The sequence below is a fragment of the Pseudocercospora fijiensis genome (genome assembly GCF_000340215.1).
Source record: "Pseudocercospora fijiensis CIRAD86 unplaced genomic scaffold MYCFIscaffold_6, whole genome shotgun sequence".
In the NCBI taxonomy this organism is placed as follows: Eukaryota; Fungi; Ascomycota; class Dothideomycetes; order Mycosphaerellales; family Mycosphaerellaceae; genus Pseudocercospora; species Pseudocercospora fijiensis.
The window spans coordinates 1,308,568-1,335,239 of NW_006921537.1; the positions used below are offsets into that span (position 1 = coordinate 1,308,568).

General features: G+C 46.5%; 4 protein-coding genes across 4 annotated transcripts; 2 read left to right on the forward strand and 2 right to left on the reverse strand.

The window, feature by feature from the left end:
- Nucleotides 1–14,819: 14,819 nt before the first annotated feature.
- MYCFIDRAFT_176284 (uncharacterized protein) lies at nt 14,820–15,445 on the reverse strand (the record flags this gene model as incomplete). Its single annotated transcript, XM_007930083.1, has 6 exons — nt 14,820–14,875; nt 14,898–14,986; nt 15,014–15,067; nt 15,109–15,207; nt 15,262–15,339; nt 15,372–15,445. The coding sequence occupies 6 exons, from the start codon at nt 15,443–15,445 to the stop codon at nt 14,820–14,822; spliced, it is 450 nt and encodes a 149-aa protein (XP_007928274.1).
- Nucleotides 15,446–15,956: 511 nt separating this feature from the next.
- MYCFIDRAFT_87046 (uncharacterized protein) lies at nt 15,957–17,433 on the forward strand. The gene is made up of 4 exons (XM_007930084.1): nt 15,957–16,086; nt 16,146–16,261; nt 16,318–16,478; nt 16,531–17,433. The coding sequence occupies exons 1-4, from the start codon at nt 15,974–15,976 to the stop codon at nt 16,840–16,842; spliced, it is 702 nt and encodes a 233-aa protein (XP_007928275.1). The 5' UTR covers nt 15,957–15,973; the 3' UTR covers nt 16,843–17,433.
- Nucleotides 17,408–18,116, forward strand: MYCFIDRAFT_197797 (uncharacterized protein; the record flags this gene model as incomplete). Its single annotated transcript, XM_007930085.1, has 4 exons — nt 17,408–17,562; nt 17,666–17,867; nt 17,956–17,978; nt 18,092–18,116. 4 exons carry the CDS (start codon nt 17,408–17,410, stop codon nt 18,114–18,116), a joined length of 405 nt encoding a protein of 134 aa, XP_007928276.1.
- A 327-nt stretch (nt 18,117–18,443) lies between these two features.
- MYCFIDRAFT_155190 (uncharacterized protein) lies at nt 18,444–26,616 on the reverse strand (the record flags this gene model as incomplete). Its single annotated transcript, XM_007930086.1, has 3 exons — nt 18,444–23,610; nt 23,698–26,460; nt 26,526–26,616. The coding sequence occupies 3 exons, from the start codon at nt 26,614–26,616 to the stop codon at nt 18,548–18,550; spliced, it is 7,917 nt and encodes a 2,638-aa protein (XP_007928277.1). The 3' UTR covers nt 18,444–18,547.
- Between the last annotated feature and the right edge of the window lie 56 nt (nt 26,617–26,672).

Below are 26,672 nucleotides of genomic sequence, written 5' to 3' on the forward strand. Positions count from 1 at the left end.
TCCCCTCGTAACTATATAGAAAGTCGAATCGAACCGGGTCTTAACGTCTTAGGTAAAACAGAGTAGGCGCTAAGGAGGCCGCTTTTGCTATCGCTTATTCTATACGATATTCTAGGTATCGGTTTTAGGGCGCTCGATTAGGTTCTTTTAAATAGCCTCGAATCGGTTATATCTCTATAAGCTCGAGTTCGTATATATTACTAGACGACGAAGCTAGAGAAAAAGAGTTAGAACTATACTAGGTTGCCGGCTATAGGTACCGGCTACGGACAAAAGTTATACCTTATACAAAACGAGAGCGAGGCTCTCTACCTTATCCCGTCTTATTACTATAATAAGTTTCTCGACTTTCGACTTTGCTTTATCCTTATTTAGGATCTTCTATTAGTCGTCGTTTAATAGTACAATTTTAAGCGTCTTCTTTATCCTTATTTAGGATCTTCTATTAGTCGTCGTTTAATAGTACAATTTTAAGCGTCTTAAAGAGGGCTCGGATCGCGATTTAAATTATATAAGCGAGGTAGGGAAACTTCTATAGGGATATAACTAGTAACGACGTCGGCTCCGATTCGTTAGGGCTAGGGCTATTAATAGGCTCCTCTTTATCGTTATTATCGTACGTATTATCGTGCGTATCCGGAATCGTAGCGAGCTTAATATTCGGAAGATTAAGCTAGATTATAGACCTTATAATCTCCTCTACGTACTCGACCCTATCGATACAATTAGTAATTTTAAAGATATATACGAGTGAATTGTATATATAACGCCTTATACAATGTTCGATTATTACTAGCGTTGTCCGCAGTAATCGAGATTAGTTTCGTTATTACGCTAACCCTATCTATTGCCGTATAGACAAGCTTCGCTATATCCTTACTAGTATAGGAACCTAGAATTTCAGGGAATCCGATTATAAGTTCCTAGAGTTTCTAATCCGAATTAATAAAGTATAGCATAATCGAGAGGAAAGAGGCTCTTATAGTCCGGCTTAACTAGCTATCGATAGTAATAGCTACTCGGCGAGTATTACGGAGGATCTCCCGAATGTCGTTTAACGTAGCCTTTTTATTCTTTTTAAACATAATACGCTAGGTTGTCGCGCCGAGAAATAGGGGAGGGTAGTTTATAAGATATAGGTATATCTTCTATATAGACTCCCTTTCGTAGAAGTCTTCCGGAAGACCGTTTATAGCTAGCATTTCGTTTGCTAGTTGCTTAAAGTCTTCGGGGGAGAAATCGGTAGCCTTTAATCCTAGAGCTTCCTTAAGCGTAGCCTATAATAATTAGCTAGACCTCTACGGTTAATTCAAGTAGCCGGAATCTATAGCCGGAATCTGTAGCCGGTAGCTATAGCCGGCAGCTGTAGCCGGCAGCTATAGCCGGCAGCTATAGCCGGCATTTTAGAAGACGTACCTCTTTCTAGAACGCTATATCTATATTAACTCTCCTCTCTCCTTAAGATTCCCGACACCGTTTAGAATAGAGATAGTTCGTAGGCGATAAGTTCCTATCCCCTAGTTTCGGGTATTTTAAGATTGAACCGTAGAAGTTATAGACAATTACTAGTTAACCTTTAAGTCGAGAAGTCGTATAATAGTACAATGCCCCCTCTATAAAGAACTTCTAGAATGTGTCCGTTCGCTCCTTACTCCCCTATCGCATCGAGTACTTCCGGAGTTTACACTCCTTCGAACGTAAGTATAAAGGGAACTATATCTTATAGACCTACTAATTAAACTGCTCTATATACTCGGGTTTCTAAAGATACGCCTAGCTAGCCTTTTCGAAGATTTCCGGGTTAATACTCGATATTCTTATATCTCCGAACAACCTTCTACTTAGACTCCGTAAAGGTAAGGACTAGGTAGTAGTACCCTATAATAAATTCCTACTACTAGGATTCGGAGAGGATGAATCTAGCTCTAATCGTCGTCTAGGACTCGATAGGCTCGAAGGTAAGTATACGACCTCCTCTCGACGTTGTCGTAATCTCGCTCGTATACTAGACTGTTTCGACTATCGTCTCGTTATTACCCTTCCTAGTATAGCGCCTAGTATATATACAATGTCGGTCGGCATGTTTTGAGGTTTCGTACGGTAAGGTAAGGACTTAGGAGTAGTAGATGTATACTAGTAGCTATAGGGAAACACCCTTTCTTTTATAGTATCGTATCGTTAGGAATAGCTAGGTAGTAAATAGCTAGCTACCTTTTTTTTGTTTCCTAGCTACCTAACTACTAGATTTTTTTTCCTAGCTACCCTAGCTAGCCTAACTACTAGAATTTCTTTCCTAGCTACCCTAACTACCTAAATTTTGCCTTCTATACGGCGGCCCTCTTCTACTAACGGAACCGAGCTGCTATACCTAACGAATCTAAGCTCGTTTTTAGTCTCAATCTATCCTCTTTCGGTATAAGACACTCGATAAGCAAATGCTTAGGCCGAGTCTAACTACGAAACCTAAGACTAACTAATAGCTCTATTAACTAATCCTAATCCTCGAACTCCTTCCGCTTCTTAGTAAAGACCTTAAAGAGCGCTCGAGCTTCTTCGGGTACCTGCGGAGTAGTCGAGATAAAGCCGTATCGCTAAAATAGGTAATCCTTCGGAGGCTTATATAGAGATTTAGAGAATTCTAACGCTAACCTATCCTACTAGCAGCTTAGATTCCGGATACAAGCCCTCTCTACCTTAGTAAAGATTTTATATAGTAGTAGCACTCTACCTTCGAGAAACGCTTTCTATTTAACTGTTAGTATCTACCGGCTACGAACGCCGGCTATATATGCTGAGCATAGAATAATTACCTATACCCCTTCCTCCTATAGTAATACTTCTACCGTCCCTAGATACCTAGCCCCGATCGTATTAATCGCAAGCTACTTTGCCTTTATAGACGTAAAGGCTTCGCTCTAATACTAATAAAGAAACTTCTACTTTATATCGAGGATATAAAGACGACTAGTCTCGATTCTAATCCTTGCTAGCTTTTCGTAGTAGCTTTAACTATAATTTTCTAGATTGATAGGACTTATACCTTAGCCCTTTACTAGTATCTCGTCTCTTTAACTATACTCGATCTACTCCTAGCGCTTATCGTCTATAGCGTTAGGCCCTAAGACTACACCTGTTACTAGATCGACGTATAGTATCTCCTCGCTTTTTTTAGTTCCTTTATTCGTAGTATTAAGCTCTATCGCGGCATCCTAAACTCTAGTATTGTTGTTCTCGGCTATCTAAATATCTCCGTTACTATCGGTCGTATCGATAGAGGTAGCGGCTACAGGTCTAAATGCTATTAGTTAACGTGTTAAAGAAAAATATGCCGGCTATAGCTGCCGGCTACGGCTACCGGCTATAGCTGCTAGCTACGGCCGCTAGCTAGATTAACTTACGCTACTAGAACTTTACGCTCGAAAACTAGCCGTAATTCTTTCCTCCTCTTAGCCTTCTCTTAGGTTATCTTCTTATTCTAACCTTCACTTTTTTCTATAGGCGCTAGCTATCGATAGAATGCCTTATTCCGCGCCTTTCTTCTCTTATCCTTAGCTCTTTTATCCTTATCTATCTTGTCCTTTCTCTCGCGGTCTCGTACGGAATTCTTCTTCGTAGAGTACTCCTCTTTAGTCTTACGCTTTTTAGTTAGACGCTTAGGCAAAACAAACTCGCGGTCTTTAGTTCTATCTTCTATTTAGCGCGCGGCGCGCTTCTCTCTTGCTATTATAAGAGAAAGGGGCGGGGGCGTAGCGTATAGTAGTTATTGTCGGTATAGGTATAGAGGAAGAAGTTGAAAGTATAAGAATATCGCGAAGCCCTAATTGTTGCCGCCTACGTAACGTTATATAGGTAAGCTTTCGCAACTACGGCAACTACGCCCCGGTAATAGCAACTACGCCCTAGCAACGGCAACTACGCCCTAGCAACGGCAACTACGCCCTAGCAACGGTAATAAAGCGTAGTAAATATAACCTAGTAACTATTATAGCCGGCAATCGTAGCCGGTAGTCGAATAAGAGTGTCCTTATAGCAAAACTACGCCCTAGCAACGGCAACTACGCCCTAGCAACGGCAACTACGCCCTAGCAATAGCAAAAGAGCGTAGTAAATGTAACAGAGTTACTATTATAGCCGGCAATCGTAGCCGGCAGTCGAATAAGAGTGTCCTTATAGTAAAACTAATACAGTCTCTAGTTCAAACTAGGAATCTATATAGTTCGAAAAAACCAAACCGGAACTAGGGAGCTAGTTCGCCGCTAAGAAACCAAACTATATACGTTTGGTAGTTCGGAAACCGAACCACTGCAGGGTCTAACTAGGTTAACCTCCTATAACTAGCTAAATTCGTATATAATAATAGTATCTACTTATTAACTAAGGTATTACTATATATAGCTATAATAGGCTAGAACGCTGCTATGCTATAAGACCCCCTACCGCTCGAGGCCGAGCGTAAGGAAAGGGAAGCGCGTTAAGTACTAACACCTAAGACACTAGCGGCTATTAAGAGGATTTAAAGGATACGGGAATTTACGCTAAGTTAGCTAACAAACTAGTAAAGGCCTAGGCATATTAGAAGGCCTACTATAATAAACACTATACGCTAATAACCTTTAAGCAAGGCGATATAGTTATACTAAGCACTAAGAACCTCCGTATCCGCAAACACCTATTACCTAATAGCAAAACAAGGCCTAAGCTCGCACTAAGATACATTAGCTTATTCCGCATTCGAGAAGTTAAGGGCTCTTCCGTATAGGCCTATTAGTTATAGCTTCTACCTTATTATACTATCTATAATACCTTCTATATATCCCTCCTTAAACTATACTATTAGCGCGAAGGCGATAAAGCGCCTACTAAGTTAGAAGAAGTCTTAGCCGATAGTAAAGAGCTATAGTCTATAGAGCGTATACTAAAGCATCGGACTAGGAAAGGCAAGAAAGAGTACCTGCTAAGATAGCAAGGCTATTCGCCTAAATAGGACTTATAGGAAGCTAAAGGTTCCTTTAAGGATATAACTAAGTTGTTAGATAAGTATTAGACTAGTATAAAGAATAAGAAGAAGGCTAAAAGCTTATAATATCGCCTAGGATTAATACTACCCCCGGGATGCTATTAGCTAACTAATTAGAAGTAAGCAATTATTAGTAACAAAGGACAATAAGACTATACTACTATAGAATCTACCTCTTTACTAGCGCACCCTATAAGACCCTTCTCTTAGAGCCCCCTCTTATTCCTTTATTCTATCGAGGCTCTAAGGCCTAAGCGATCGACAAGGGCGATACGCGCGCGCGCGTACGAATAACGGTAATAAAGACGATAGTATCGCGCTACGAGCTAGCAGTGTGCTAGTAGCCGGCGCGGCTATATTAGTAACGGTATTATAGAGTATATTATTGTCTAAAGAAGGAAGGATACGACTATATTAGTAACGGTGTTACTAAGTTGTTATTAGTTAAAGAAGGAAACTAGAAGTAAGGTAAAGTTAGCGCTAAGATAGCTAGCGCCGCTATTATTAACATTACTTACTATTATTACTACGCCTACGGATATAACCTTACCTATACTACGAGCCTAAGGCACCTTTAATTAAAACTTTGATTAAAACTTTAAGCCGCCTAAAAGATTAAGCGACTAATAGACTAACTAAGGGCAAAAACTATAGAGCTAAGCTAGCCGGGGTCGATCTTGCAAATAATAGGTTACTCCTCGATCTTTCCGACCTTTTAAGCGAGGCGAACCTCTACTACTATACTTATAATAGCCTTTACCTATAGAAACTAGAAGAACTAAGTTTTTTAAAAAGATATAATTAGTTAACACTTAAAGGCTACTAAACCTAACTAATTAGGGCTAGTAAAACTACGATAGTAAATAATAGCCCTCGTAATAATAAGAGCAACCCTCGGAACGGACAAACCCTCGGAAGCGGACATTTCTAGGTCTTTTAGAGTAGACGCAAAGAACTCGGAACGATATTACTTAGGGCGGAGGCAGGGCTATAATACCTCGTACGTCTACCTATTATAGTAGGGAAAACGCGCCTGTATTATAATTAGTCGATAGCCCTTAATTCTTGTAGCTTTTTATCCCTTTACTTTATTATATATAAGGATAGCGCAGTTAGAGTTAGACATTGTATTAGAAGGTAAGGTTTGATATAGTTATATAATCGGGTAGTTAAGCGTTTAATTTAGCGCGGATAAATAGCTCGGTCGATCTGCTAAGTTAGCAGTAACGGAGGTCGAGAATAGAATATAGATAGGCTACGAGGGCGCGGCCTTTAGAAGGGAGGCGTATATTAGAGGTTATACGTAATTAGCATATAACTAGCTCGAGTAAAGCTAGGGTCTCGGTGCCTTAGGTAGGGCTTAGCGCTTAGCGTTAGGCTAACTAGCCTACCTTCCTCCTTCTCCTCCTAGATCTCTATCGAATACTACCTATACCTACTACTACCCTATCTACCTGCTAATATAACCCTTCTTACAGCCTATATCGCGGCTAGCTCGCTGTTTCTATCGTCTTCTTTAACCTCTAAACTAGTAGTATAGCTAGACTTGCCCTTATACTTATAATAAGCGTAGACTCGCTCGCCCTTAGTATTAAGTATACGATACTTAAAGTTATTAGAGCGTATATAGTAGTAGTATAGCGCTAGTATAAGCTTACTAGAGTCCGTTTCTATAATAATTCTAGTAGCCTTATATTTCTATAGTCTATTTAATTGTAAGAAAATAGGTATATAGCAACGTATAGAACACCCTCTACTAATCTTAGTAGTAGATAGTAGAACTAAACCGTACCTTTCTTAGAATAGGGCAGAGCGTTTACTATTAACTAGGCTACGTACGGATAGTATATATGCCGAGCCGGTAACCGAGTATATCCGTACGAGCGACCGAGCTTTTCCGCGTATACGCTAAGTAGGCTTTACGCTAGCGAGACAGTACCGCAGTGTATATAATAACATTACATAATTGTTATATAGGCTTACTAAGGCAGGACAGAAGACTTTACTTAATTAGGTTCTTATAATTATCTCCTTCCCCTAGTATAGCTATCCTAGCTATAGGGCAATATAGTAAATTATACTATTTCTTATACTCTACGCTATACTTACGCGTTTTATGCGTACCTATCGCTAGGCTATAGTTGCTAGGCACGTTATAATTTGCCTCGTAGTTACTTGTTTATTTATAGATTTAAAGCGCGGCTGCTTCTAGTACTAACTAGAGGTTGCCTAAATTTCTAAGAACGCGGTAGCTACGCGAGAACGCAAGCTATCCGAAAGCGAGGCGAGTATTTAAAGTATTCGAAGCCCGCTTAAAAACTTCTTCTTTTTCTAAGCGCTCCGAATACTACCCGCTCGCGCCCTGCCTACTCTGCCCTCGCGCCCCCCTAGTATTACTTAAAGATTTTTCTTTTTAAATATCTATCTAAAAAAAATATTACTAGTATATCTACCCCTACGCGTACCGTAGGCAAGCGCGCCGTAGGCGCTAGCCCTACGATACCTACTACGCCTACCTAGCGCCTACTAAAAGTCCTAGAGGGCTATATCTATTACTTTAGGTATATAACGGCTAACGGTACGTTTTCTCGCCCTTTGCTACGTATACGCGCTTCGCAACTAACTCGCTTTAGTAGACCTATCCGAGCTCTATATAGGCGGCAATATAGACCCTACTACTAAGCGTAACTATAATCGCTGCCGCGGTAGCTATTATACCTATACTCCTATTACGGTACGCGCGCTCGTAGCGCTACTAGCGCGCATTCGCGCCGCGCGCGCTACGCGCGATCTTTACGATCTAGACGGCTACGACTCCCTCGAGGAGTCTAACGAGGCCTTAGAGGCTCTTTAGGCTAACCTAGACGCTATAGTCGTACGTAGGTTTCTTATACGCTCCGCTTACGCTTTATATACTAACCTCGTTATTAGTTATTCTATCTGCGCTCGATGCCTTTTATATTAACAAGAATAAGGTAACCCTAGGCGGCAAAGCCCTAGCCTATAAGGGGGCCGCTAGCGGGTCCCTTATAGACGTTAACTTACTTAGTGCCCTCGAGTATATCGGTACTAACCTAGCTAGTTTAGTAGAGATTAGTCGTTAGGTATAGTTTTTCCTATAGCCTCGTCTTATCTACGCTTCGTATACTAACTATACTAGAACCTCGCCTAGCGCGTCGGCGCTAAGGCCGTCGCTACTATCGATACCGCTATAGGTATCGAAAAGGAGAACGAGGAAGAGGAGGAGTCTAAGGCTAAGTAGAGTAGACAGCCCGCCGTCGCCGCGCTTACGCGGCGCTACCTTTATATATACTAGGCCGATAGGCCTTTTTTAGTAGCGAAACGAGTACGTATTTACTATTTTTTCTTAAGTTTTATTTTCTTTTATTTTAATTACTACCTACGCTTACGCTTCGCTTAAGCTTCGAACTCGTCTAACGCTATAGAATCTTTAATATAAATAGCTAGCTCCTAAGTATTATATTCTTTAGGCTAACCTCGCTACTTAATAAGGTAGTACGCCTTCTGCTTCTTTATTTTCTTAGCTACGATTATTTCTACCTGCTACTCGTTACCTTTAGCGATAGGTATACTTATCTTATACTCCTCGCTATCGCGCCTATACTAAGGCTCGAGGAGGGAAACATAGAAAACATTATAGATCTTCGTACTTAACGGTAGTACTAGGTAGTACGCCTACGCTCCGACTATATCGATAATACGAAAAGGCCCTATATACTTTAGGCTAAGTTTCTTCTTTAGGACATCTAAGCTAATATTCTTTATCGATAGCAAGACTAGGTCGCCTATACTATATATCTTAGTAGTATAGTATATATTATATTACTTAGCCTAGTATTCTGCTACTTTCTACGAGCGTTCCGCAAGAGTTTTATACGCTTTCTATAGTTGCCCTATAGCGTCGATAGCTACTAGTACCCTTCCCTTAGTTAGCTCGTCCCGAGCTAGTAGTTTATTCGCTCTTAGTATTAGATTAGGATCGAAGCCGTAGAGTATCCTAAAGGGGCTTATACGTAACGTAGGATAAACGCTATTATTATAGGCAAACTCCGCCTAAGGCAACAATTTAGCCTAATTATTCTAGTTTTTAGAGCAATAGTATCGTAGGTATTGCTCGAGGGTCTAGTTCGCGCGTTCGGTTTGCCTATTAGTCTAAGGATAGAAGGCTATACTAAGCCTGCGCTTTATATACGCTTCGAAGTAGAAGTCGCTCTAGAACTAGCTAGTAAAAAGCGATCTACGATCGCTAATAATACCTAATAGCACTCTAAAACGCCTAATTACCTCCCTTTAAAGGATATCCGCGAGTTCTACTACTATACACTTCTTCGTCGTTAGGATAAAGAGGCTTATTTTCGTATAGCGGTCGACTATTACGAGGATCGTAGTATATACGTAGGTACTAAGCTTACTCGGCGGGAGATCGGTAATAAAGTCTATCGTTAATTCTTGCTACGGTCGGGTTAGTATAGGTAGCGTAGCGAGCTCGCTATATAGGCGATAGCGCTTCGCCTTCGACTGTTAACAAATTCTATAGGTCCGGATATAGGCCGTAATATCCTCGGCTATCTTCGGCTAGAAGTACTTTCGGTATATTAGGTCTATAGTCTTAGCTATACTAAAGTGTCTAGCTAAAGGGTCGTCGTAGTATATACGTATTAGTTACGTACGTAATACGTAGTCCTTAGGGATATATAGTGTATCGCTATAGTAAATAAGGTTACTACGACGAGAATAGCTAAGCGGGAGGTCTAAACTACTTAACGAGGCTAAGCTACCCGACGGTAAGCTTGTCTCGTATAAGCCTCCTCCTCTCGCTTACTCTAGCTATTATAGAGTATATACGAAACTAAGGATTATATTAGGTATCTCGTAGTAGGGCCTATTATTCCTAACGATAGTAGCCGCTACTCTTACGGGACTACTAATAAAACTCTTACGTTCCGCTAGCGCTATACTAGCGTCTCGCATCCCTATATATATAATAGAGATACGTTTTATAATCGGCTTAATATCCTCGGGTAGATTTAACTATAGAGCTAGTTTCGACTATAATATAGAGAGAAGGTTATTCGCCGCCTATAACTCGCTCTCGTAGTCGCTACGTTACGAAGGTATATCGGCTAGATTTCGTTTACTAGCCCGATATTTAATAGTAAAGTTAAAAGATATAAGGAAGGTCGCCTATCTTACTTACCTTCCGACGAGCTACTTTATCTTTATAAAGCCCTTAAGATTAGCGTAGTCGATAACTACGCGGATCGTATATTAGGCGCTATCGAGGTACGGGCGCTAATATTTAAAGGACTCGATAACCGCTAGGAGCTCCTAGTTATAGGTCTTATAGTTAATCTCCGTAGGGATTATTTTTCGTAACTAGAAGGCTATAGGGTACTAGTTCCTATTTTTACTTTGTTGTAATATAATCCCTACTAAGGCGAACGTAGAGGCATTAGTTTTAATATATAGGGGCTTCGTAGGATTATAGTATCGCAATATCGAGGCCGAGCTAAAGGTAGCCTTTAGCTAGCGGAACGCTTGCTCCTCGCTTTCGCCCTACGGGACCTACCCTAGCTTTCGGCTATTTATAGCTCCTTTCGATAAGGCGGTTAGTAGTATAACGATCTAGGAGTAATTAGGGATAAACCTCCGGTAGAAGTTATAGAATCCGAGAAAGGATTAAACCTCCTTTAGCGTTAATAGGCGAGGCTATTTAGTAATAGCGTTTACTCTATACTAATCTATCGATACGCCTTCGGTACTAACGATAAACCCTAGGAATTCGACTTCTTTCTTCTAGAAGGAACATTTCTTCCTATTTGCGTATAGCGTAAACTTTCTAAGCTACGTAAGGATAGCGCGTACGTCTCGTACGTAGTCCTCTCGCGTTTTGCTATAGATAAGAATATCGTTAAGGTAGACGATATAGCAAATATTAACTAGGCTAGCTAACGCCCTATTAATATATCCTTAAAACGTAGTAGGAGTATTAGTAAGCCTAAAAGGCATTACCTTATACTCGAAGTGCCCGTACCGTATACGGAACGTAGTCTTCTACTCGTCGCCTCGCTTAATATAGATATAGTAATATACATCCTAAAGGTCTAAGGATATATACTATTCGGCGTTCTTAAGCCTATTAAGTGTTTCGCTAATAAGAGGCAGGGGGTAACGATTTTTAATAGTAATCTCGTTTAGTCCCCTATAATCGACGTAGAGTCTTAGACTACTATCCTTCTTTAGTACGAATAGGATTAGCGTACTCGCCTCGCTTATACTAAGCTAGATCTAATTATTCTCTAAGGCTAAGCTTAGGTAATTACGAAAGTCGCTAAGCTCTCTTCCTAAAGAATAGTAGAGAGGTTTATATAGCGGCTTCGTTCCGGGGATTAGGTCGATTGTATACTCTACGTCTTCGGGGAGCTTACGTCGCGCTTCGAGCGTTATAGTAAAGACGTCTTCGAAGTCTTTAAATTCTTCTAGTAAGGAGGAATCCTTAGCGATATCGTAGAGCTAGCGAACGCTAATCGTATATACGTATAGAGCGTTACGTATATCCTTCTAGAATTCCTATAGTTCCCGTACGTATATCGTACGCGCTACGGTTTCGTTCCTATAGGTCTAGGTATCCGTCGAGCTGTCGACGATTACCTTTTAATCGCGCCTCTAAGGCCTACTAAGAATAATATTAGGGAGGGGCATTTCGAAAGTATAGAACACTCCGGTAGTAATGCGTTCTTAGCCTATAGAGTTAGCGATCCGTAAGCGTAGATAATACGCTCCGTAGTAGTATCCTTAGTTACCCTAGAAACTGTCGGCACTAGGTAGTACGGCATTAACAATCTACTAAGGCTAGTATCGTAGAACGAATTCTTAAGATACTATATTAATATTAGCGGTATTATCTAGTAAGCATTCGACGGCAACTTCCTCTTCTTATATAACGATTGCTCCGCGTACGCGTCCCGTAGATACTACTACTACTAAGCTACTTAGTTAAGATTCCGTACCTATCTCTAGCTCTTAGGAGGTACCTTATCTTTTCCCTTAGCCTTCGGGTCGTTCTTCTTTTCTTTAGCGTTAGCGGCGACCTTACGTGCCGTAGGGTTATCGTCTTTCTAGAGATAGCAGTTAGGGTATATATTCTTATAATAGCCTTTCTAGCGATAGCCGTAACATTCGACCTTACTAATATCGTACCCGCCTTACGAGTTATCGTTCTTCGAATACTTCCTACCTACTCCGCGGTCGCGATTTAACTATAGCTTATAGGCGTAACTATTAGACTAACGCTTCTTACCTTTACTACCTCCGGTTTTATCGTAGTTACGATCCTTGCGTTTACTAGACAGCTTATTAGGGGTCTCGATACGCGTCGTAAGCTCTACGAGTTCGTAACGCGTCGTTAGTACTATATAGTATTTAATAATCGCGCTACGAATCGCTAGCTAGAGTTTAACGAGGAGATAGCGGATCCTATACTCCTCGCTATAGTCGCTAAGTTAGTCTTCGAGTACTACGAGCTTAAGGGTAAAGCTTTAGACTAACTATCCCTTACGCTAACGAGCTGCCTTATACTCGAGGGTTACGTCTAGTATATAGTTTATAGGGTCCCCGACGTAGTCCTAATAGAAGGTTTTAAAGTCCTAGTAGGTATAATTCTATAGGTCCTTAAGGCTATTTTCGTTATACTATCGCTCCTACGTATCGCCTACGAGGTATATAATACTATAAAGTACCTTGCTTTCGTCCGTATAATAAGTAGCTCCGGATAGCGTAAAGGTAATAGAAAGTTCCTAAAGGAATCGCCTCGATTCCTTAATTATATCGCCTTTAAAGGGCTTAGGTTCCTTTAGGCGAGGCTTAATAGCCGTAAGACTAGCGACTGCGTAGCTTATACTAGGTATAGTAGCTACGCTTAGCGTACTTCTAGAAAGAGGTAGTCGATATAAGAGGGATTTAGCTCTTTAGGATTTAGGCCTCTAAATCGACTCGTCTACTAACTCTACCTCGTCCTTACTATCGTCGTCGTTATCTAAAGAAGGGGTTATTATAGGACCTCCGCCGGCGGTACCGCTACTTAGAGCCGGTATATCGCCTACGTCCCTAAAAGTATAGAGACGCGCATTTTCTCGCTTAGCTTCTTAAGCCTATACTTCTAGCTTAAGTACTTCTTACTTAGCTAGAAATCGTTCGAGCTATAGGCGGGTCGCTTCTCGGCGCGCCTAATATTCGGCCTCGTATTATTATATCGCCGCGTCGTTTTCTAATACTACTAGCGCTCCTAGTATATTATTTTACGCGGTTTCCGCGCCTAGCGCATTCGGGTCGCTTGCGTTTATCTTTCGGGGTTCTATAGGCCGCTATAAAGGATAGACAGTTTAGAACTATAAGAAAATAGGTATATAGTAACGTATAGAACACCCTCTACTAATCTTAGTAGTAGATAGTAGAACTAAACCGTACCTTTCTTAGAATAGGGTAGAGCGTTTACTATTAACTAGGCTACGTACGGATAGTATATATATCGAGCTAGTAACCGAGTATATCCGTACGAGCGACCGAGCTTTTCCGCGTATACGCTAAGTAGGCTTTGCGCTAGCGAGATAGTACCGTAGTATATGTAATAACATTATATAATTGTTATATAGGCTTGCTAAGGCAGGATAGAAGACTTTACTTAATTAGGTTCTTATATTAATACTGCCTTCTTCTTATCCGGTATCGCTATCTAATTAAGTAGCTCTTACTATATCTACGCGCTATAGTACTAGAAATCGTAGGTATTTATAGTCGTAGGGCGTCGAAGTCTAGAGCGAGTTAGTAGCAAGTCTATAGCGATACGCCTCGCGACTTATAATAAATATTCTCTTCTTCCTACTAGTAAGTATACTACTAAAGCTAAAGCTAAAGCTAAAGCTAAAGCTAATACTAATACTAAAGCTAATACTACTAAAGCTACGCTAAGAATAAGGTCGCGCGGAATACTAGTTATAGCGGCTACTACTATCGCTATCGCTATCGGTATCGGTATCGATAGAAGAAGAATATTACGAGGTAAGGCGCGGAAGTATAGCGAGTCTAAGTAAGGTTTATCGCGATAATAGGCATAGTAAGGTTAGTAAGGAAGGTATAGGAAGAATAGGAAGCGACAATAGGCTAAAGTGAAGCCATTGAGCCTCTGGTATGTATAGAGCTCCGTCCTATTGAAGCCTGCGGGGGCCTCTCGTGCCGTGTGGAGGATAGTCACCTTTCTCAGGCATGGAACTATGTTGTTCGACATCGTCCGTAATCCATTGAAGACCGGTTTTTCGAGATACAGTCCGGCTGTGACCGCCTATGACCCTCAGTATCCCCGCGTACGAAGAAGATCAGAGAGAGAAAGAGTCGGGAGTGAAAGGAGAAAACCTGGTATATAACCTCATGGATATGCGACCCGCAAACCACGGTGAGATGATGGGCAAATCGATCGCCAGCAACAGCGCAGCGTGTCTATGGAATGGCTGGACTGTCCCAGGGATGGATAGAACAGAAGCGCTGGTCTTCCGAGCTTTACAAGATGCCATGAGATGCGATGCGATGCGCTCTCATTAGCATAGACCCGCGGGTCCATGTTTTTGCATGCAATGGCGTCTGAGCTCCATAGCAGAGAAGCCATTGCCGTCATTGGACGCCGTCCTCAAGATTACGATGGAAGCAACGCCATATAGATGCATCTACAGAGTGTCTTATGCATTCGCGAAGCCGGTCGGAGACTAGAAGAGGACCGTGCCAATGCCTCCTAATTCTTTTCAGTGCGCTGTGGACGGACTTCTACGAAGATCACAGTAGATCTGCCTTCAGCGAATGCATAAGACACCCTGTACAGCAGCCCAGAAAGTCAATGCGGAAGCTGAACCCTCCACTTGACAGCGCTCATGGTCGCTCCAGCAGTTGACGGTATACCGGCTACACGTCTGCAACAGCAGTCTTCACGATCTCTGCACGAGTGATGATAGTGCACGAATCTGGAGGCAGGTGCGCAGCTCTCTTTGGATTATCTCTATATCCTCGAATACCTGCCCGCCGACAGTTGCTCAAAGCCCAATATCTCATGTGCCAACAGGCCCGAAGGCAAGTACCCCCGATCATCAGCAACTCTCTTGAATCTTCCCACTAGGCAGCCCATACTAGTGAAGGACTCAACCTCCATCGTTAACGCTTAGACGAGCCAACCTAGTCACGTGTCAACTTCTGGATTCGGGTTACACGATGATTTGTCACCACTTACATCCTGACCGGCCACTGCATTACATATACTGCTAGGTTGCACATTTCGAGCGGTAAGGACCACTTGACTCCACTGACTTGGGGACGAACCGAGCTCAACAGGAGACCTCGAGATGGGAAGGGAGATTTAGGGTACATGTGCGTTCTCCATTTCGCGGATATGGCTAAACCTGCGTGGCAAGAAAAGACTTTGAATTATCCGCTGAGTTTTGCAGCCGGTTGTGGACCAGGATCGGTCTATCCTCTGGCCACAAAGCTGTCCGAACTTGGTGGCATTTGGGCGGTTGGAATAGATCAGGACGACTTGACAGCCTGGTTACAAAGAAACGAACTGGGTCGTTTCTTCAGCTCGAAGCGCTTGCTTCCAATGCGACTATTCAAGTCCTTGTAACAGTCTTTGGTCAAAGCAAACAGGCGGGCTTATCAAATATACTTGTGCCTCTTGCGCGACTTCCTCCTATTATTGTAGGGTATGATTCTATCGCTCAGTATATCTCTCAGACTCGGTATGTAAGTCGACGGCCGTTTAATTGCATGCCAAGCCGCATATGCTAGGTCTAGCCAGTAAAGTTTACTAGCGTGTCACAAGGTTATTCCGTCGCGACCTTAGAAGTTCAGCCACGTCTTCGACTTGACACCTCGTGCAACTGACCTAACATCATCAATATGTTTAGCACATGGTCACCGCCTAAGACAGCACCTCCCCCAGCGAAGAGGACGAAAATAATTCACAACGCGACGACAGCGACGAATGTTACGAAGCCAGGAGCGCTCAAGCGGTACGACTCACAATCTCTCGTAGAGTGGACATTGAGCGAAGCTAATTGAAATTCATCAGCATGTTCGAGAGCGGCGATTGGTCCGACCTAACCATTAAGACCAAGGACTCGGGCAAGACATTCGCGGTGCACAAGACCGTCCTCTGTCCTGCGTGGGAGTTTGCACGCGCTGCTTGTAAGATTAGGGACCTCGAGAGTAAAAGGCGAGCCAATGCACTAACTCCTCTCCAGGCACCAGCGGCTTTATCGAGTCGAAGACGAACGTAATCGAATTGCCGGAGGATGAGCGCGTCATTACAGCTATACTCCGCTATTACTACGAACTGCCATTCGAGGTTTCAAAATCAGAAACACTGAGCATTCTGGTCAAACTCCGAGTCGCCATCGATAAGGTATGTATGCCGTTCAGACGCAAGAATTCTGAGGCTAATCCAGCATTTCCAGTACGGTATCGACGGCCTCATCCGAAACGTCGAGCACGCCTTCAAAGCGCGTCTAGAAGCTGAAACCTACCCAAATCTTGTTGTTATAGGCGCAACAGTCTTTGCGGAGGCTGGAGATTGCATGATTCCGATGCAAAATGCCATTGCGGCGGCCACTAGAGGCAAAATGAGCGAAATTGTGCGAGACATGAACGTCTGGTCGCAGATGCAGGAGTCTCCAGAGTTTCTGCGAAGGACTCTGCTTGAGATTCTTCCGCCGCCTCCTGTCGTCTTGTCGGATTCCAGCTCCGACACCGACTCCAGCGATGAGTAGGTAGAGAAGGGCTGGAGATGGACGCGAGATGCTAGCTCGAACTATGAAACCATGCGAATTCTCGGGTTCCTCTCAGCAACACGCAGCGGTCCTGGTGCCAATGAAACCTTCAATGGCTTATAAATTCGCAACTGCGACGCGACCAACCCTAAAGCTCGCGAATATCTTTGGTCATTGCTCAAAGCCAACTACTTTGACCAAGACATCAAGAATTTCTGGATCGACCAAGCAGATGGCGGCAACTTAGGCGAAGCATACAGTAATAATGGCATGTCAGATTGCTCGTCATAAAGCAATGAGGAGCTGGGATTTGGGGATAAGAGAGCTAGCATGTGTGCTCAATGCATGTATGTAGTGCGTTGGGGCCAGCCGAGCCAAACTCTGAATAGCGACTCGTGTCAGGAAGGCTGTGAGTGCAAGTAAGGTAGCTGGAAGCTTGCAGCTTGCGAGATGATTGTGGCTTCCTTCCTGAGTGGCACTGATGTGAGCGGTCCTTCCCCCCGAAGCTGACCTGAGCTCAGAGGGAGGCAGGCAGTCATCACATGCAGAGGAAGTCGCGCTCACCATGGCAATAAACTTGAATTGCTTTGGAAAATCTTCCTCGCGATTGCTCTTCTTCTCATCCACTTCAACCTCCGTCCCCAACGCACGTAGAATCCAACACAATGGCATCTCTGCCAACATCATCGACACCATCACCTCCACAGCAAGGCACGAAGCGTAAGCGCGAATCCAATGGCGACGCCACGAAAGACGGTGCGCTCCAGCGGTATGGACCTTCTCCTGCATCGCAAAGTCCGTTCGACTGACACTTGTTCTGTAGCATGTATAGGAGCGAGCAATGGTCCGATCTCTCGATTGAGACGCCGACAAGAACTTTCCGCGTCCACAAAGCTGTCGTGTGCGAGCTCAATCCGTTCATGAAGGCGGCCTGCACACGTGGCTTCGTGGAAAGCAATCGAATTCAGCTTCCAGAGGACGAGGCGGTTGTCGAGGCGATCCTTCAGCACTTCTACGAAGTTCCGGTAACTTTATTCGACTCACTCGAGAGAAGACACCTAGCACCCATGCCAAGCCAGGACCTCCTCCTAACTCGCGCACTCGGCCTCATAGGTTTACTGGCGGCAACAGACAAGGTAAGGGCTGGCACCTGACTAGTAGAAGTTGCACCATCGGGAGACTAACTGTGGATAGTACGACATTGGGGAAAAATTCGGGATTGCTGCCCAGATGGCTTTCGACTACACAGTGCTGGATATTATGGAGCCGTGTAAGATCATGGAGATCAGCTGTGCTGCTTGGCGACAATCGGGGCAATTCAAACACATCATGCAACACTGCGTGACCCCACCGATTGGTCGGAGGTTGAAGAGCATCGTGGAGGACAAAGATGCCTGGGCGCTTCTCTGCCAACATCCGGAGCGTTTACGGGAGATGTTAGAGTACAACCATAGAATGGTGGACCACGGCGTGTTCAACTGGCCTTGTAAGAAGGAAGCCAGAAACTCCATAAAAGGCAGCGAGCATTGAGTCTGGTCGCCACTGCGCCACTGGGAGCTGCTTCGAACCTGCGACAAGCAGGGGATCGGAGGATCCCGGCTACACCATGACTGTACTTTTATTCATGCATATCCAAGGTTATGCTTATGCTCTATCTTTACAGAACATCACAGAATGCAGCGAGGATTCACGCTACATCTCCACTTCACTCCTCAGCAAAGCTCTCCCCCAAGTCCACCTTTCCTACACTCCACACTTCTTTCTCATCTTCGACCTCATCACTACTAAGTCCAAGTCCACCAGCACCACCCTCAGCCTCCTTCCTCTCCCTCGCCTGTGCGCTAAGTTTAAGAGCGATTCTCTTGAAGTACTCACTCATGCTTCTCTTCGTTCCCGCATCAAGCTCAGATCCAGCGCCGGCCATATACTTGTCAAAAACAGCGCTCTCTTCCTCCACCACGCTGAGAACAGCCAAGAAAGCGCTCTCGGCGGACAACTTGACTGGAATGACTGGATCGCGCACAGATTTGAAGATGGCCGGGACGAGAGTTGCGAGGTGAGGTCTGATGAGCTCGTTGTTGGAGCGCGAGACTGTGCGAATGACAACGAGAGCGAGACGGCGGGTATCGACAGGCTTGCCAACTGGCAGCACACTGGCGAGAGCTTCAATGATCGGCTTGGTGCCTTCAAATGTCTTGTTGCCCATCTCTGTGAGGAGGTATTTGCCTGCGGCGAGGACGGCGTTGTCCGAGATGAAAGGCTGGCCGTGCTTTATTCCTTGTACGAGCACATTCCTGGTGATCTCGTCAAGGTTTGAAGTCAGCTTGTCTGGCGCTTCGAGCAGGACGGCGTTGAGTGCTAAGATCGTCGAGTGCGTGAAGTTATAGTTGAGTACTCGACTCTTGATCAAACCGACGGTGTTCTCGGCCGGAATGACTGCAATGAGGGACCCAAGAAGCTTGGCGTATGTGATGTTCAGAGCATCGTCTGTCTCCCCAGCGTCAGAATCGATCAAGCCAAGAATAGCATTCTGACTGGACTCGTTCATCTTTGCACCAGCTTTGCTAACGACTTCAAACAGTGCCTTCAGCATAGCATTCTTGACGCCTGCGTCGGTCGTCGTCTTGCTACCAGTCACAAGCTCGGCAATCAAGGGATCGACTCTTGGCGTCATTGTGATGAGCGTTCCGAGTGCCTTTGCAGCTCTGCTTCGGAGGACTTCACTGCTAGGATCAGCTAATGCTTTGGCGAAAGTCCTTTGCAACTGTGGAAGGAATGGCTTGAGGAATGCTGGCACCTTCTCAAGCAGATTGTTGAGAGTGAGCAGGATCGCTGCCTTCAGCTCAGTAGAGCGCTCAGAGACAACACGGATCAGCGGGCCCGTGATCTGTGTCACGAACAGCTTCAGACCATCTGGGCTTGTGCGATCGATCAGATCCGAGATACCAAGAGCGGCTTGAATACGCTGCTCGGCAGAGCCATTCATGAGACCCTGCAGGAAGATCGGCAAGACAGCATTGACACCCTTGGGGAGTGAGAAACCAGGCAGAGCATGCCCGGCGACGCCGACCTGGTTGAGAGTGTTCCGAGTGGAGACAACGAGTGATTCCATCTCTTCTTTCTTCAGGCGCTGCATGAGCTGATTAAGACCAGCCCAAGCAGCTTTCACGACTTCTGGAGCACTATCATCGAAGGCAATGAGCAGAGCTCGAATGACGTCTGGGTAGTAGCGAGAGAAGTCAATCTCGGCTTTCTCGAAAAAGGTCGCGAAGTGCAAATCTGCCGCAGCTCGCCGGCGGTGGTCGTCGTTCTTTGCGAGCGCCAGCATGACACTCATCATGGTGTTCAAGCCATCGTATTCATCGACCGACAGCAAGATCGCATCGAATGCAGAATTAAGCTCATTCTTGAGCGCCTCATCCTTGCACGACACAATATTGTCCATGAGAGTGTTGAGGATATTTGGTATCCGTCGGGTCATCGCGGAGCTGGCTACTTCTGCAAGCGATGCCAGAGCGCGGGCATTGAAGGCCGATACAGGATTAGTGAGAAGCGTCGGCAGTAAGTTGGGCAGAATAATGCTGGCTCTGGTCTGCTCGGTGAGGAGAGTAAGCAGTGCAGCCAAAGCGTTGGCGGCTTCGTCTTCGTTGCGGAGCAATTGTAGCAAATGTGGCAAGACTTGGTCAACAGCACGTTTGCCAAGTACCTTCTGCAACGAATCGAAAGCATCCGCGGCGGCTTCTCTGACATCCTCGCTGGAGTCGACGAGCGCCGTACGAACCACGGAGATGAGAGTCTTCTCGTAGTCCACCAGAGACTCGGGTGTGGCAGATGTAATGAGCTCGCGAAGTGCAATGCAGACACCTTGTCTCGAATCCAGATCCACAGCAGTCTGGAGTTGATCTTCGAGGGTAGGCAAAAGTGTTGCAAGTACGCCTTCTCCGGCTTTCCGGATAAGTTCGCCGAGAGCGTTTCCAGCAATGACTTTCTGCTCCATGTTCGGGCTTGCTAGTCTTCGAACCAGAAGCTGAGTGAGTGTTGGCACCAGTTCGCGCAAGGTGCGTGGCGAAGATACGAGTGCTTTCCATACATTCATCGCAGAAGTGCGCACAAGGCCCGAAGTGTCGCAGCGACATATGTAGAGAGCAGAGAGGACTCTGTTCCGCTTCTCTTCGCCAAGAGTCTCAAGCAGGGAAGCGCCAGCTTCTGCCGCGCCCTCTTCATCCTCATCAGCTTCTTGCTTGCCACTAATACCAGTGAGGTTGAAAAGCAGATCTCCAACAAGCTCGACCGAGCTGAGACGAATGCGATGGCTGTTATCCTCGAGACCTCGCTCAAGCTCAGGCAGCAGCAGATCCACAGATTTGGAAGCAAAGTTCTTGACCAAGAGACGACCGGCCCGAAGTGCTGTCTCCCTGATCGACTCAACATCGTCGGCGAGTCCAGCCAAGATAGGTGGGATGATTCTAGCCAGGTAGTTGGCAAAGCTCTGCCCGAAGCAAGCAGGCAAGAAGATGAAGAGGGACATGAATCCTTCTCTGACCGAAGGCTTGTTGCTTCCGACATTTTGCAAAATGGTCGGGAGCGACTCTTCCAGGCGACTTGTGCCGAGACCGGCAAGTACTTCGGACAGAGCTTGAGCTGAACCAAGACGGTCGCCAGCGCCTGTATCCGATTTGAGTGTCGTCATCAAGCTTGGGATGAGGTCTGGCAGTGCATCTTCGCCCAGTTTCTCGATCGTGGAGCCCAGGGCTTTTGAAGCCGTGGCGCGTGTGGTTGGCACCGGGTCCACAATGGCACCCTTGAGTCCAGCCACAAGAATAGGCAGATGGGCAATGAGGTCCTTTCGCTCCGTCAAGTGAGCAAGACTGCCGATGATTTGTGAAGCCTTGCGCTTGGTTGCAGAGCGGTCGCCTAGACCACGCTCGAGGATACGAACGACAAGTGCTAGCGAAGGCGCATCGAGGTAGTGAACGAAGTTGACCTTGATCAAAGCGTCAAGAGCCTCATCGGTGAACTTGGTAGGGTCACTGAGAGCCTTGAGCAAGATGTTGACCTGGCTCTTGACTTCGGGATTGCTTATTACCTCGCCAAAGCGTTGCAAGCTGCGATTGGCCGAGGCGCGCACCTCCTTGTGGCTGTCGTTGAGCACTTCGGTGAGAGGCGGAATGATTTCAGGCAAGCTGACTGCTAGCTGCTGAGGATCAAGGTAGGCCATCGCACCGAGAGAGTCACACGCGCCCTTCTTGCTTCGCCACTGTGATTCATCGAGACCTTCCAGCAATTGAGGTAATACTTGCTTCACGCCGAACGAGCTCAGCGTGGCGAAACAAGTCTTGGCAGCGTCCAAGCATGCTTCTCTCACGTCTGCGGTCGTGTCACCAAACCCAGAAAGCAGTTGCGGCACGATTTGAATGACATATGGCTCGAATATGCGTCCTAGCAGGAGAGACAGCAGCTCATACGCAAGGAAGGCTCCTTGACGTTCCTTGGCGTCTTTCTTGTTCTCGGTAGCGCTGCGGAGGGTCGACAACAGCCTCGTGTCTTTCAGAAGTGAAATGCCTCGGCCTTTGACAACGCCGGCCAGACCATAGGCTGCACCGCGACGAGCCGCATATTCTTTGGCGTGCAAAGTCTCTTCGACAAGCTGTTTCAAGTATTGGCTTGCCTGATCTGCCGATGCTTGGACAAGCGGAGGCAAGCACTGGGCAACAGCGTATTGCACCGACTCCGAAGGCGTGCTAAGAGTGGCGAGAAGGCGGTTGACGACCTTCGGCACACGATCATCTCCCTTCGGCAAGTGTCGAGCAAGAGCGCCGTACAAGATGACGACAGCCTCGTTGACAAGGTCCTGCTCAGAGCTCTTACTGCTCGCACTCAATCTCTCTTCGCACAGTCTCATGAGCGCTTCGACCTGAGATTTGCCGCGGATCGACACCACGCATGTCGCAGCGTCAACCATAGCGTCTCTAACTTGGTTACTCTTGTCGCTAAGCGGTCCTTTCTCGATCAAAAAGTTAAGGAACGGCGCGAGCTGATCATCTGGAAACACGGGCGACAGTTCCTTGAACGCTAACGCGCAGCCATGTCTGGACTCCCAAGGATCGGAGAGATCTTTCTTGACCGGCATGCCATAGCGGTCGAGTTCTGGCTTTTTCGGTTTTGCAGCTTCCACATATGAGCTTTGGAGTTGACTGAGCACGTCCTGGAAAGCGGTCGGATTCTCCTTGACAGCAGAGGCAACTGCTCGCGCTGCTGCACGGCGTAGCTGGGCGTCTTTCGACTCCAAAAACGGCAGGCATTTGGCGGCGCTCTCGCTGACGATTTTCAGTTCATTCTCCTCCCAGACTTCGTGAGCTATATTGGCATTCTCCTCGTCATCATCATGGCAAGCGAGCCAAATTTCTTCGTAGAAGTCGCGATCGGTGAGCTCGAGCTCGGCACTGATGGCTTGGAGGACAGCATTGCGAACAGAACTGTCCGAAACAATGACACCTTTCACAACGGTATCCGTCTCGACTTTGTTCAAGCTTGGCGCCAGACAGCGACAGAGGTCTGCGAAGCAGTCTTTGATCTCCTTGTAGTGCTGGGTAAATTTTAGCATAGCACTGATTAAAGTTGCCAGAAGCTTTTCTCTCGGTAGCCTGATGTCGCTGCAGGTCTCTGTGTGAAACGACAGGAACTCAATTGCCAGAATGAGCTGCTCGTCAGCGTCTTCACCAGCCGCGCGATCAATCCCACCATTCTCAAGGACCAGGAACACTAAACCTAAAATATAGCTCAGGGTGACGGTATCGAACGGACGCTGCTCTCCCAGGAATCTTAGGCGATATAAGAGTCTGGTGACAAGATCACCCAGAGGCTCTGCCAATAAATTTTCAGGAAGCATGGTGATTCCAGCGCCACGAAGGGTAGCAACACCGACGAACGGCCGCAACGGACCTAAGCGACTCGATGTCTTTTCCGAGCATTGGAGATATCCTAGAGATGCTGCGTCGCCTAGAATGAGCCCAGCACCGGCTTGTATTATGTCGAAGAGGCTCTTGACCGAAGGCCCAAACCATGCTTCGGCCTTAGTAGGTGGCCCTGTCGAAAGTGCACTGATGAAGCCGATGCCACGCCTAAGTTTGCCATCGACTTCAGCAACATTCTTTCTAATTTCAGATTCTTTCTTGAGTTGCGCGTTGACCTTTGACTGTTCCTCGGCAGTGAGCTTCTTGGTCTGGCCTTTCTTGGCAGCCAAAGATGCTCGGAGCTCTTCTTCCCATTTCAAGGTATCGTAGTCCTTGGTCTTCTTGTCGATCTGCGGTGCTTGAGACTTGGTTGACAGCACATCAACAAAGGCTGTGCCCTCCGGTGTACGGTGAATGGCTGCTTCGGTCGGTCCAATAGAGTCCAATTGCGAGGGATCCAAGTCGAGGCTGATCTGTGCGACGATCAATGTTGTCATCACATCTGGTGCTACGAATGCTAGATCAGCAGCTGCGTGACAAGCGGCCAACTGGAAGGCAGGTAATGGCTTCCATATTGGGTTTTCAGTGACAGCGAGTATGCTAGCGAGACAATCAGTCGACGACTTCTCAGCAAGCGAGCCAGGGTCATTGCCGGTTTTCAAGCACAGCTCGATCCAAGGTGCCTTTGAAATGAGCTGAGGTCGACACAAGACCAAGAGTCGCCTGAGTTGTTTCTCAATGACGTCCTGCAAATTTGGCGTTCCGACTTTCGTTGCAGTCTCGCTGTCGAGGCATAGTGCTCTGACCACTCTGAACAGCTCGGAGCGGCCGGTCTTCGAAGCGGCGGCAGCACTATCTTTGGTTTCCAGTTCCACATCTTCGCACCATTGCCATAGACCATCAACTACGACGTCGGAGACAACTTCGGCATTGGCGACGTAGAGACCTTGCAAGGCTTTGGCGGCGTCACTGCGCACCCTTGGGGCAACTGCAGTCGAGGAGATAAGAAAAATGATTGTTTGAGCCCATGCCTTTGCAAGTGCTCGATTGCCATCTTTTGCAATGGTCAACGACGGGAATGCAGCGATGGCAGCACGAAGGAGCCATCGCAAGTCATCTTCGGACGTGAGCTTCGTGTAGACGCGCGCATTGAGTAGGAATGATGGCTTCGGATCAAGAGTCAAGACCTTGTCACCGACTGCGGCTTTCTTAATGGCGGCCGCATTCTTCAATGGTGTCATGCCAGGTGCTCGTGCCAGTAAAACCGCAGTTGCCGCGGCTGCCACCGAGACCTGACCACTCTGTACCGCCGGCAGAGGATTAGCATTCACCTCATGAAATATGTCAATGAGCTTGACAATCGACGCGTCAAGGAACGCAGCAGTGCCCTGTTTACCAATCGCTTCAGGCTGGACGTTCCATATTGCATCTGCAAGATGAAGGGCCCACAGTCGCCGTTTGGGCAAGTTCTTTTCGCCCAAGCCCTTCGCAAAGGCGTCGATGGTGGCCGTCTCAAGCTTCACATCTTGGTCAAGTGCAAAAGTGACATATTTTGCTATGCAGCTGATCTCAGCCGAAGCAGCGGGCTCATTGGCCTCCTTCGTCGCAACAGGTGCAAGACCTTGCGGCAGGCTTGACGCAAGAGAGGCGGATGGGTGCAAAGCAGCAAGCATGTTAGCATGTATCACTCTCTGCTCAGCGGCAGTGACTTTGTTGGTCTTCAGTGGCGTCAAAATCTCGTCTGCAGTCTTGCCCACAAGCTTTCCATCTCTTGAGCGTGCGGCAACAGCACAGAAAGTGCGCAACGCGCCATCTCTCGTCTCCACCTTCGTTGACTTGATGTTTGAAAGCAAGGGCTTGACAAGGTTGGACGCCAAGATATCGGACAAGTCCAGGTCTGGTGGGAGAGCTTTGATCATTGGCGCCACCAGATCGTTCAGCACAACTTCAGGCGCTCGCAGCAGAGATTTCTCCACTGCTGGTATCAGCTCCTTCTTCAGCTCTTCGCCCGTCACGTACGCCGAAAAGAAGTCCCGCAGGGCATTTGCGATGTATGCTGGGAGGACCGTCTTCGATCCGAGGAATTCCCGAAGGTAGAATGCATAGTACTCTGCTTTCTTGTCTGCGACCACAGAAGTCCGGTCGGGCAATCTGCTGCAGCATGCTGCAATGATACCGAGGGGCAATGCATTTTTCGGAAGCGGCGAGGGCCCTTTGGCAGCAAGTGTGGATATGCAAGCGCCCATGGCATCTGGCCCAAACTCGCTCTTCAGCACCGTTCGAAATGCACGTCTGCTCACGCGTAATGCCGTCGCCGTTGTGCTGTCCCTCGGCTTCGAGGAGAAAAGAATGTCCATGGCGTTGGTCAAGATGGCAACTGTTCTCATTCCCCATAGACGCCACAATGTCTGGTCTCTCGCAGACTGCTGAATGAGCAGTGATGACCACCTGAGCAGAACAAATGCATTTCCCGGGGCAATAGCCGCCTTCTTGGTCTCGGCTTCAAGCTCCTTGACAAAGGCCGGTAGAGAATTGGGGGCGTCTGGGGATGATGCGATGGCCGCCAGACAGCTCTCGACTGCCTGTCTCGATCGCGGGTCGATGTATAGGGGATATGTATCGAAGAGGGAACGTAGGAGGGCGGGCACCTGAGCGAGTGGGATAGCTAGATAGACGGTCAGATTCTGTACGCATCGTCGAAGGCAACGGACCATGCTCAGCCTGGCCTACCTCCATTCTCCAGCTTGTCCTTGATGCGGTGAAGCTCGGCAGTGCGGCGCTTGGTGGAATTGGACAGCAATGCTTGCCGCATCTGCCACATGTCTAGGCCGTGGTCGCCATTCACCACGGGCACTGGCGCCTCTTCCGCCATCGCAC

Bases quoted from the DNA above. Each gene is read 5' to 3' on its own strand.
- MYCFIDRAFT_87046 (XM_007930084.1), top strand. From the start codon at position 15,974: ATGTTTAGCACATGGTCACCGCCTAAGACAGCACCTCCCCCAGCGAAG. The intron at 16,262-16,317 runs GTAAGATTAGGG...ACTCCTCTCCAG, and splicing joins GGAGTTTGCACGCGCTGCTT to GCACCAGCGGCTTTATCGAG. The intron at 16,479-16,530 runs GTATGTATGCCG...CAGCATTTCCAG, and splicing joins TCCGAGTCGCCATCGATAAG to TACGGTATCGACGGCCTCAT.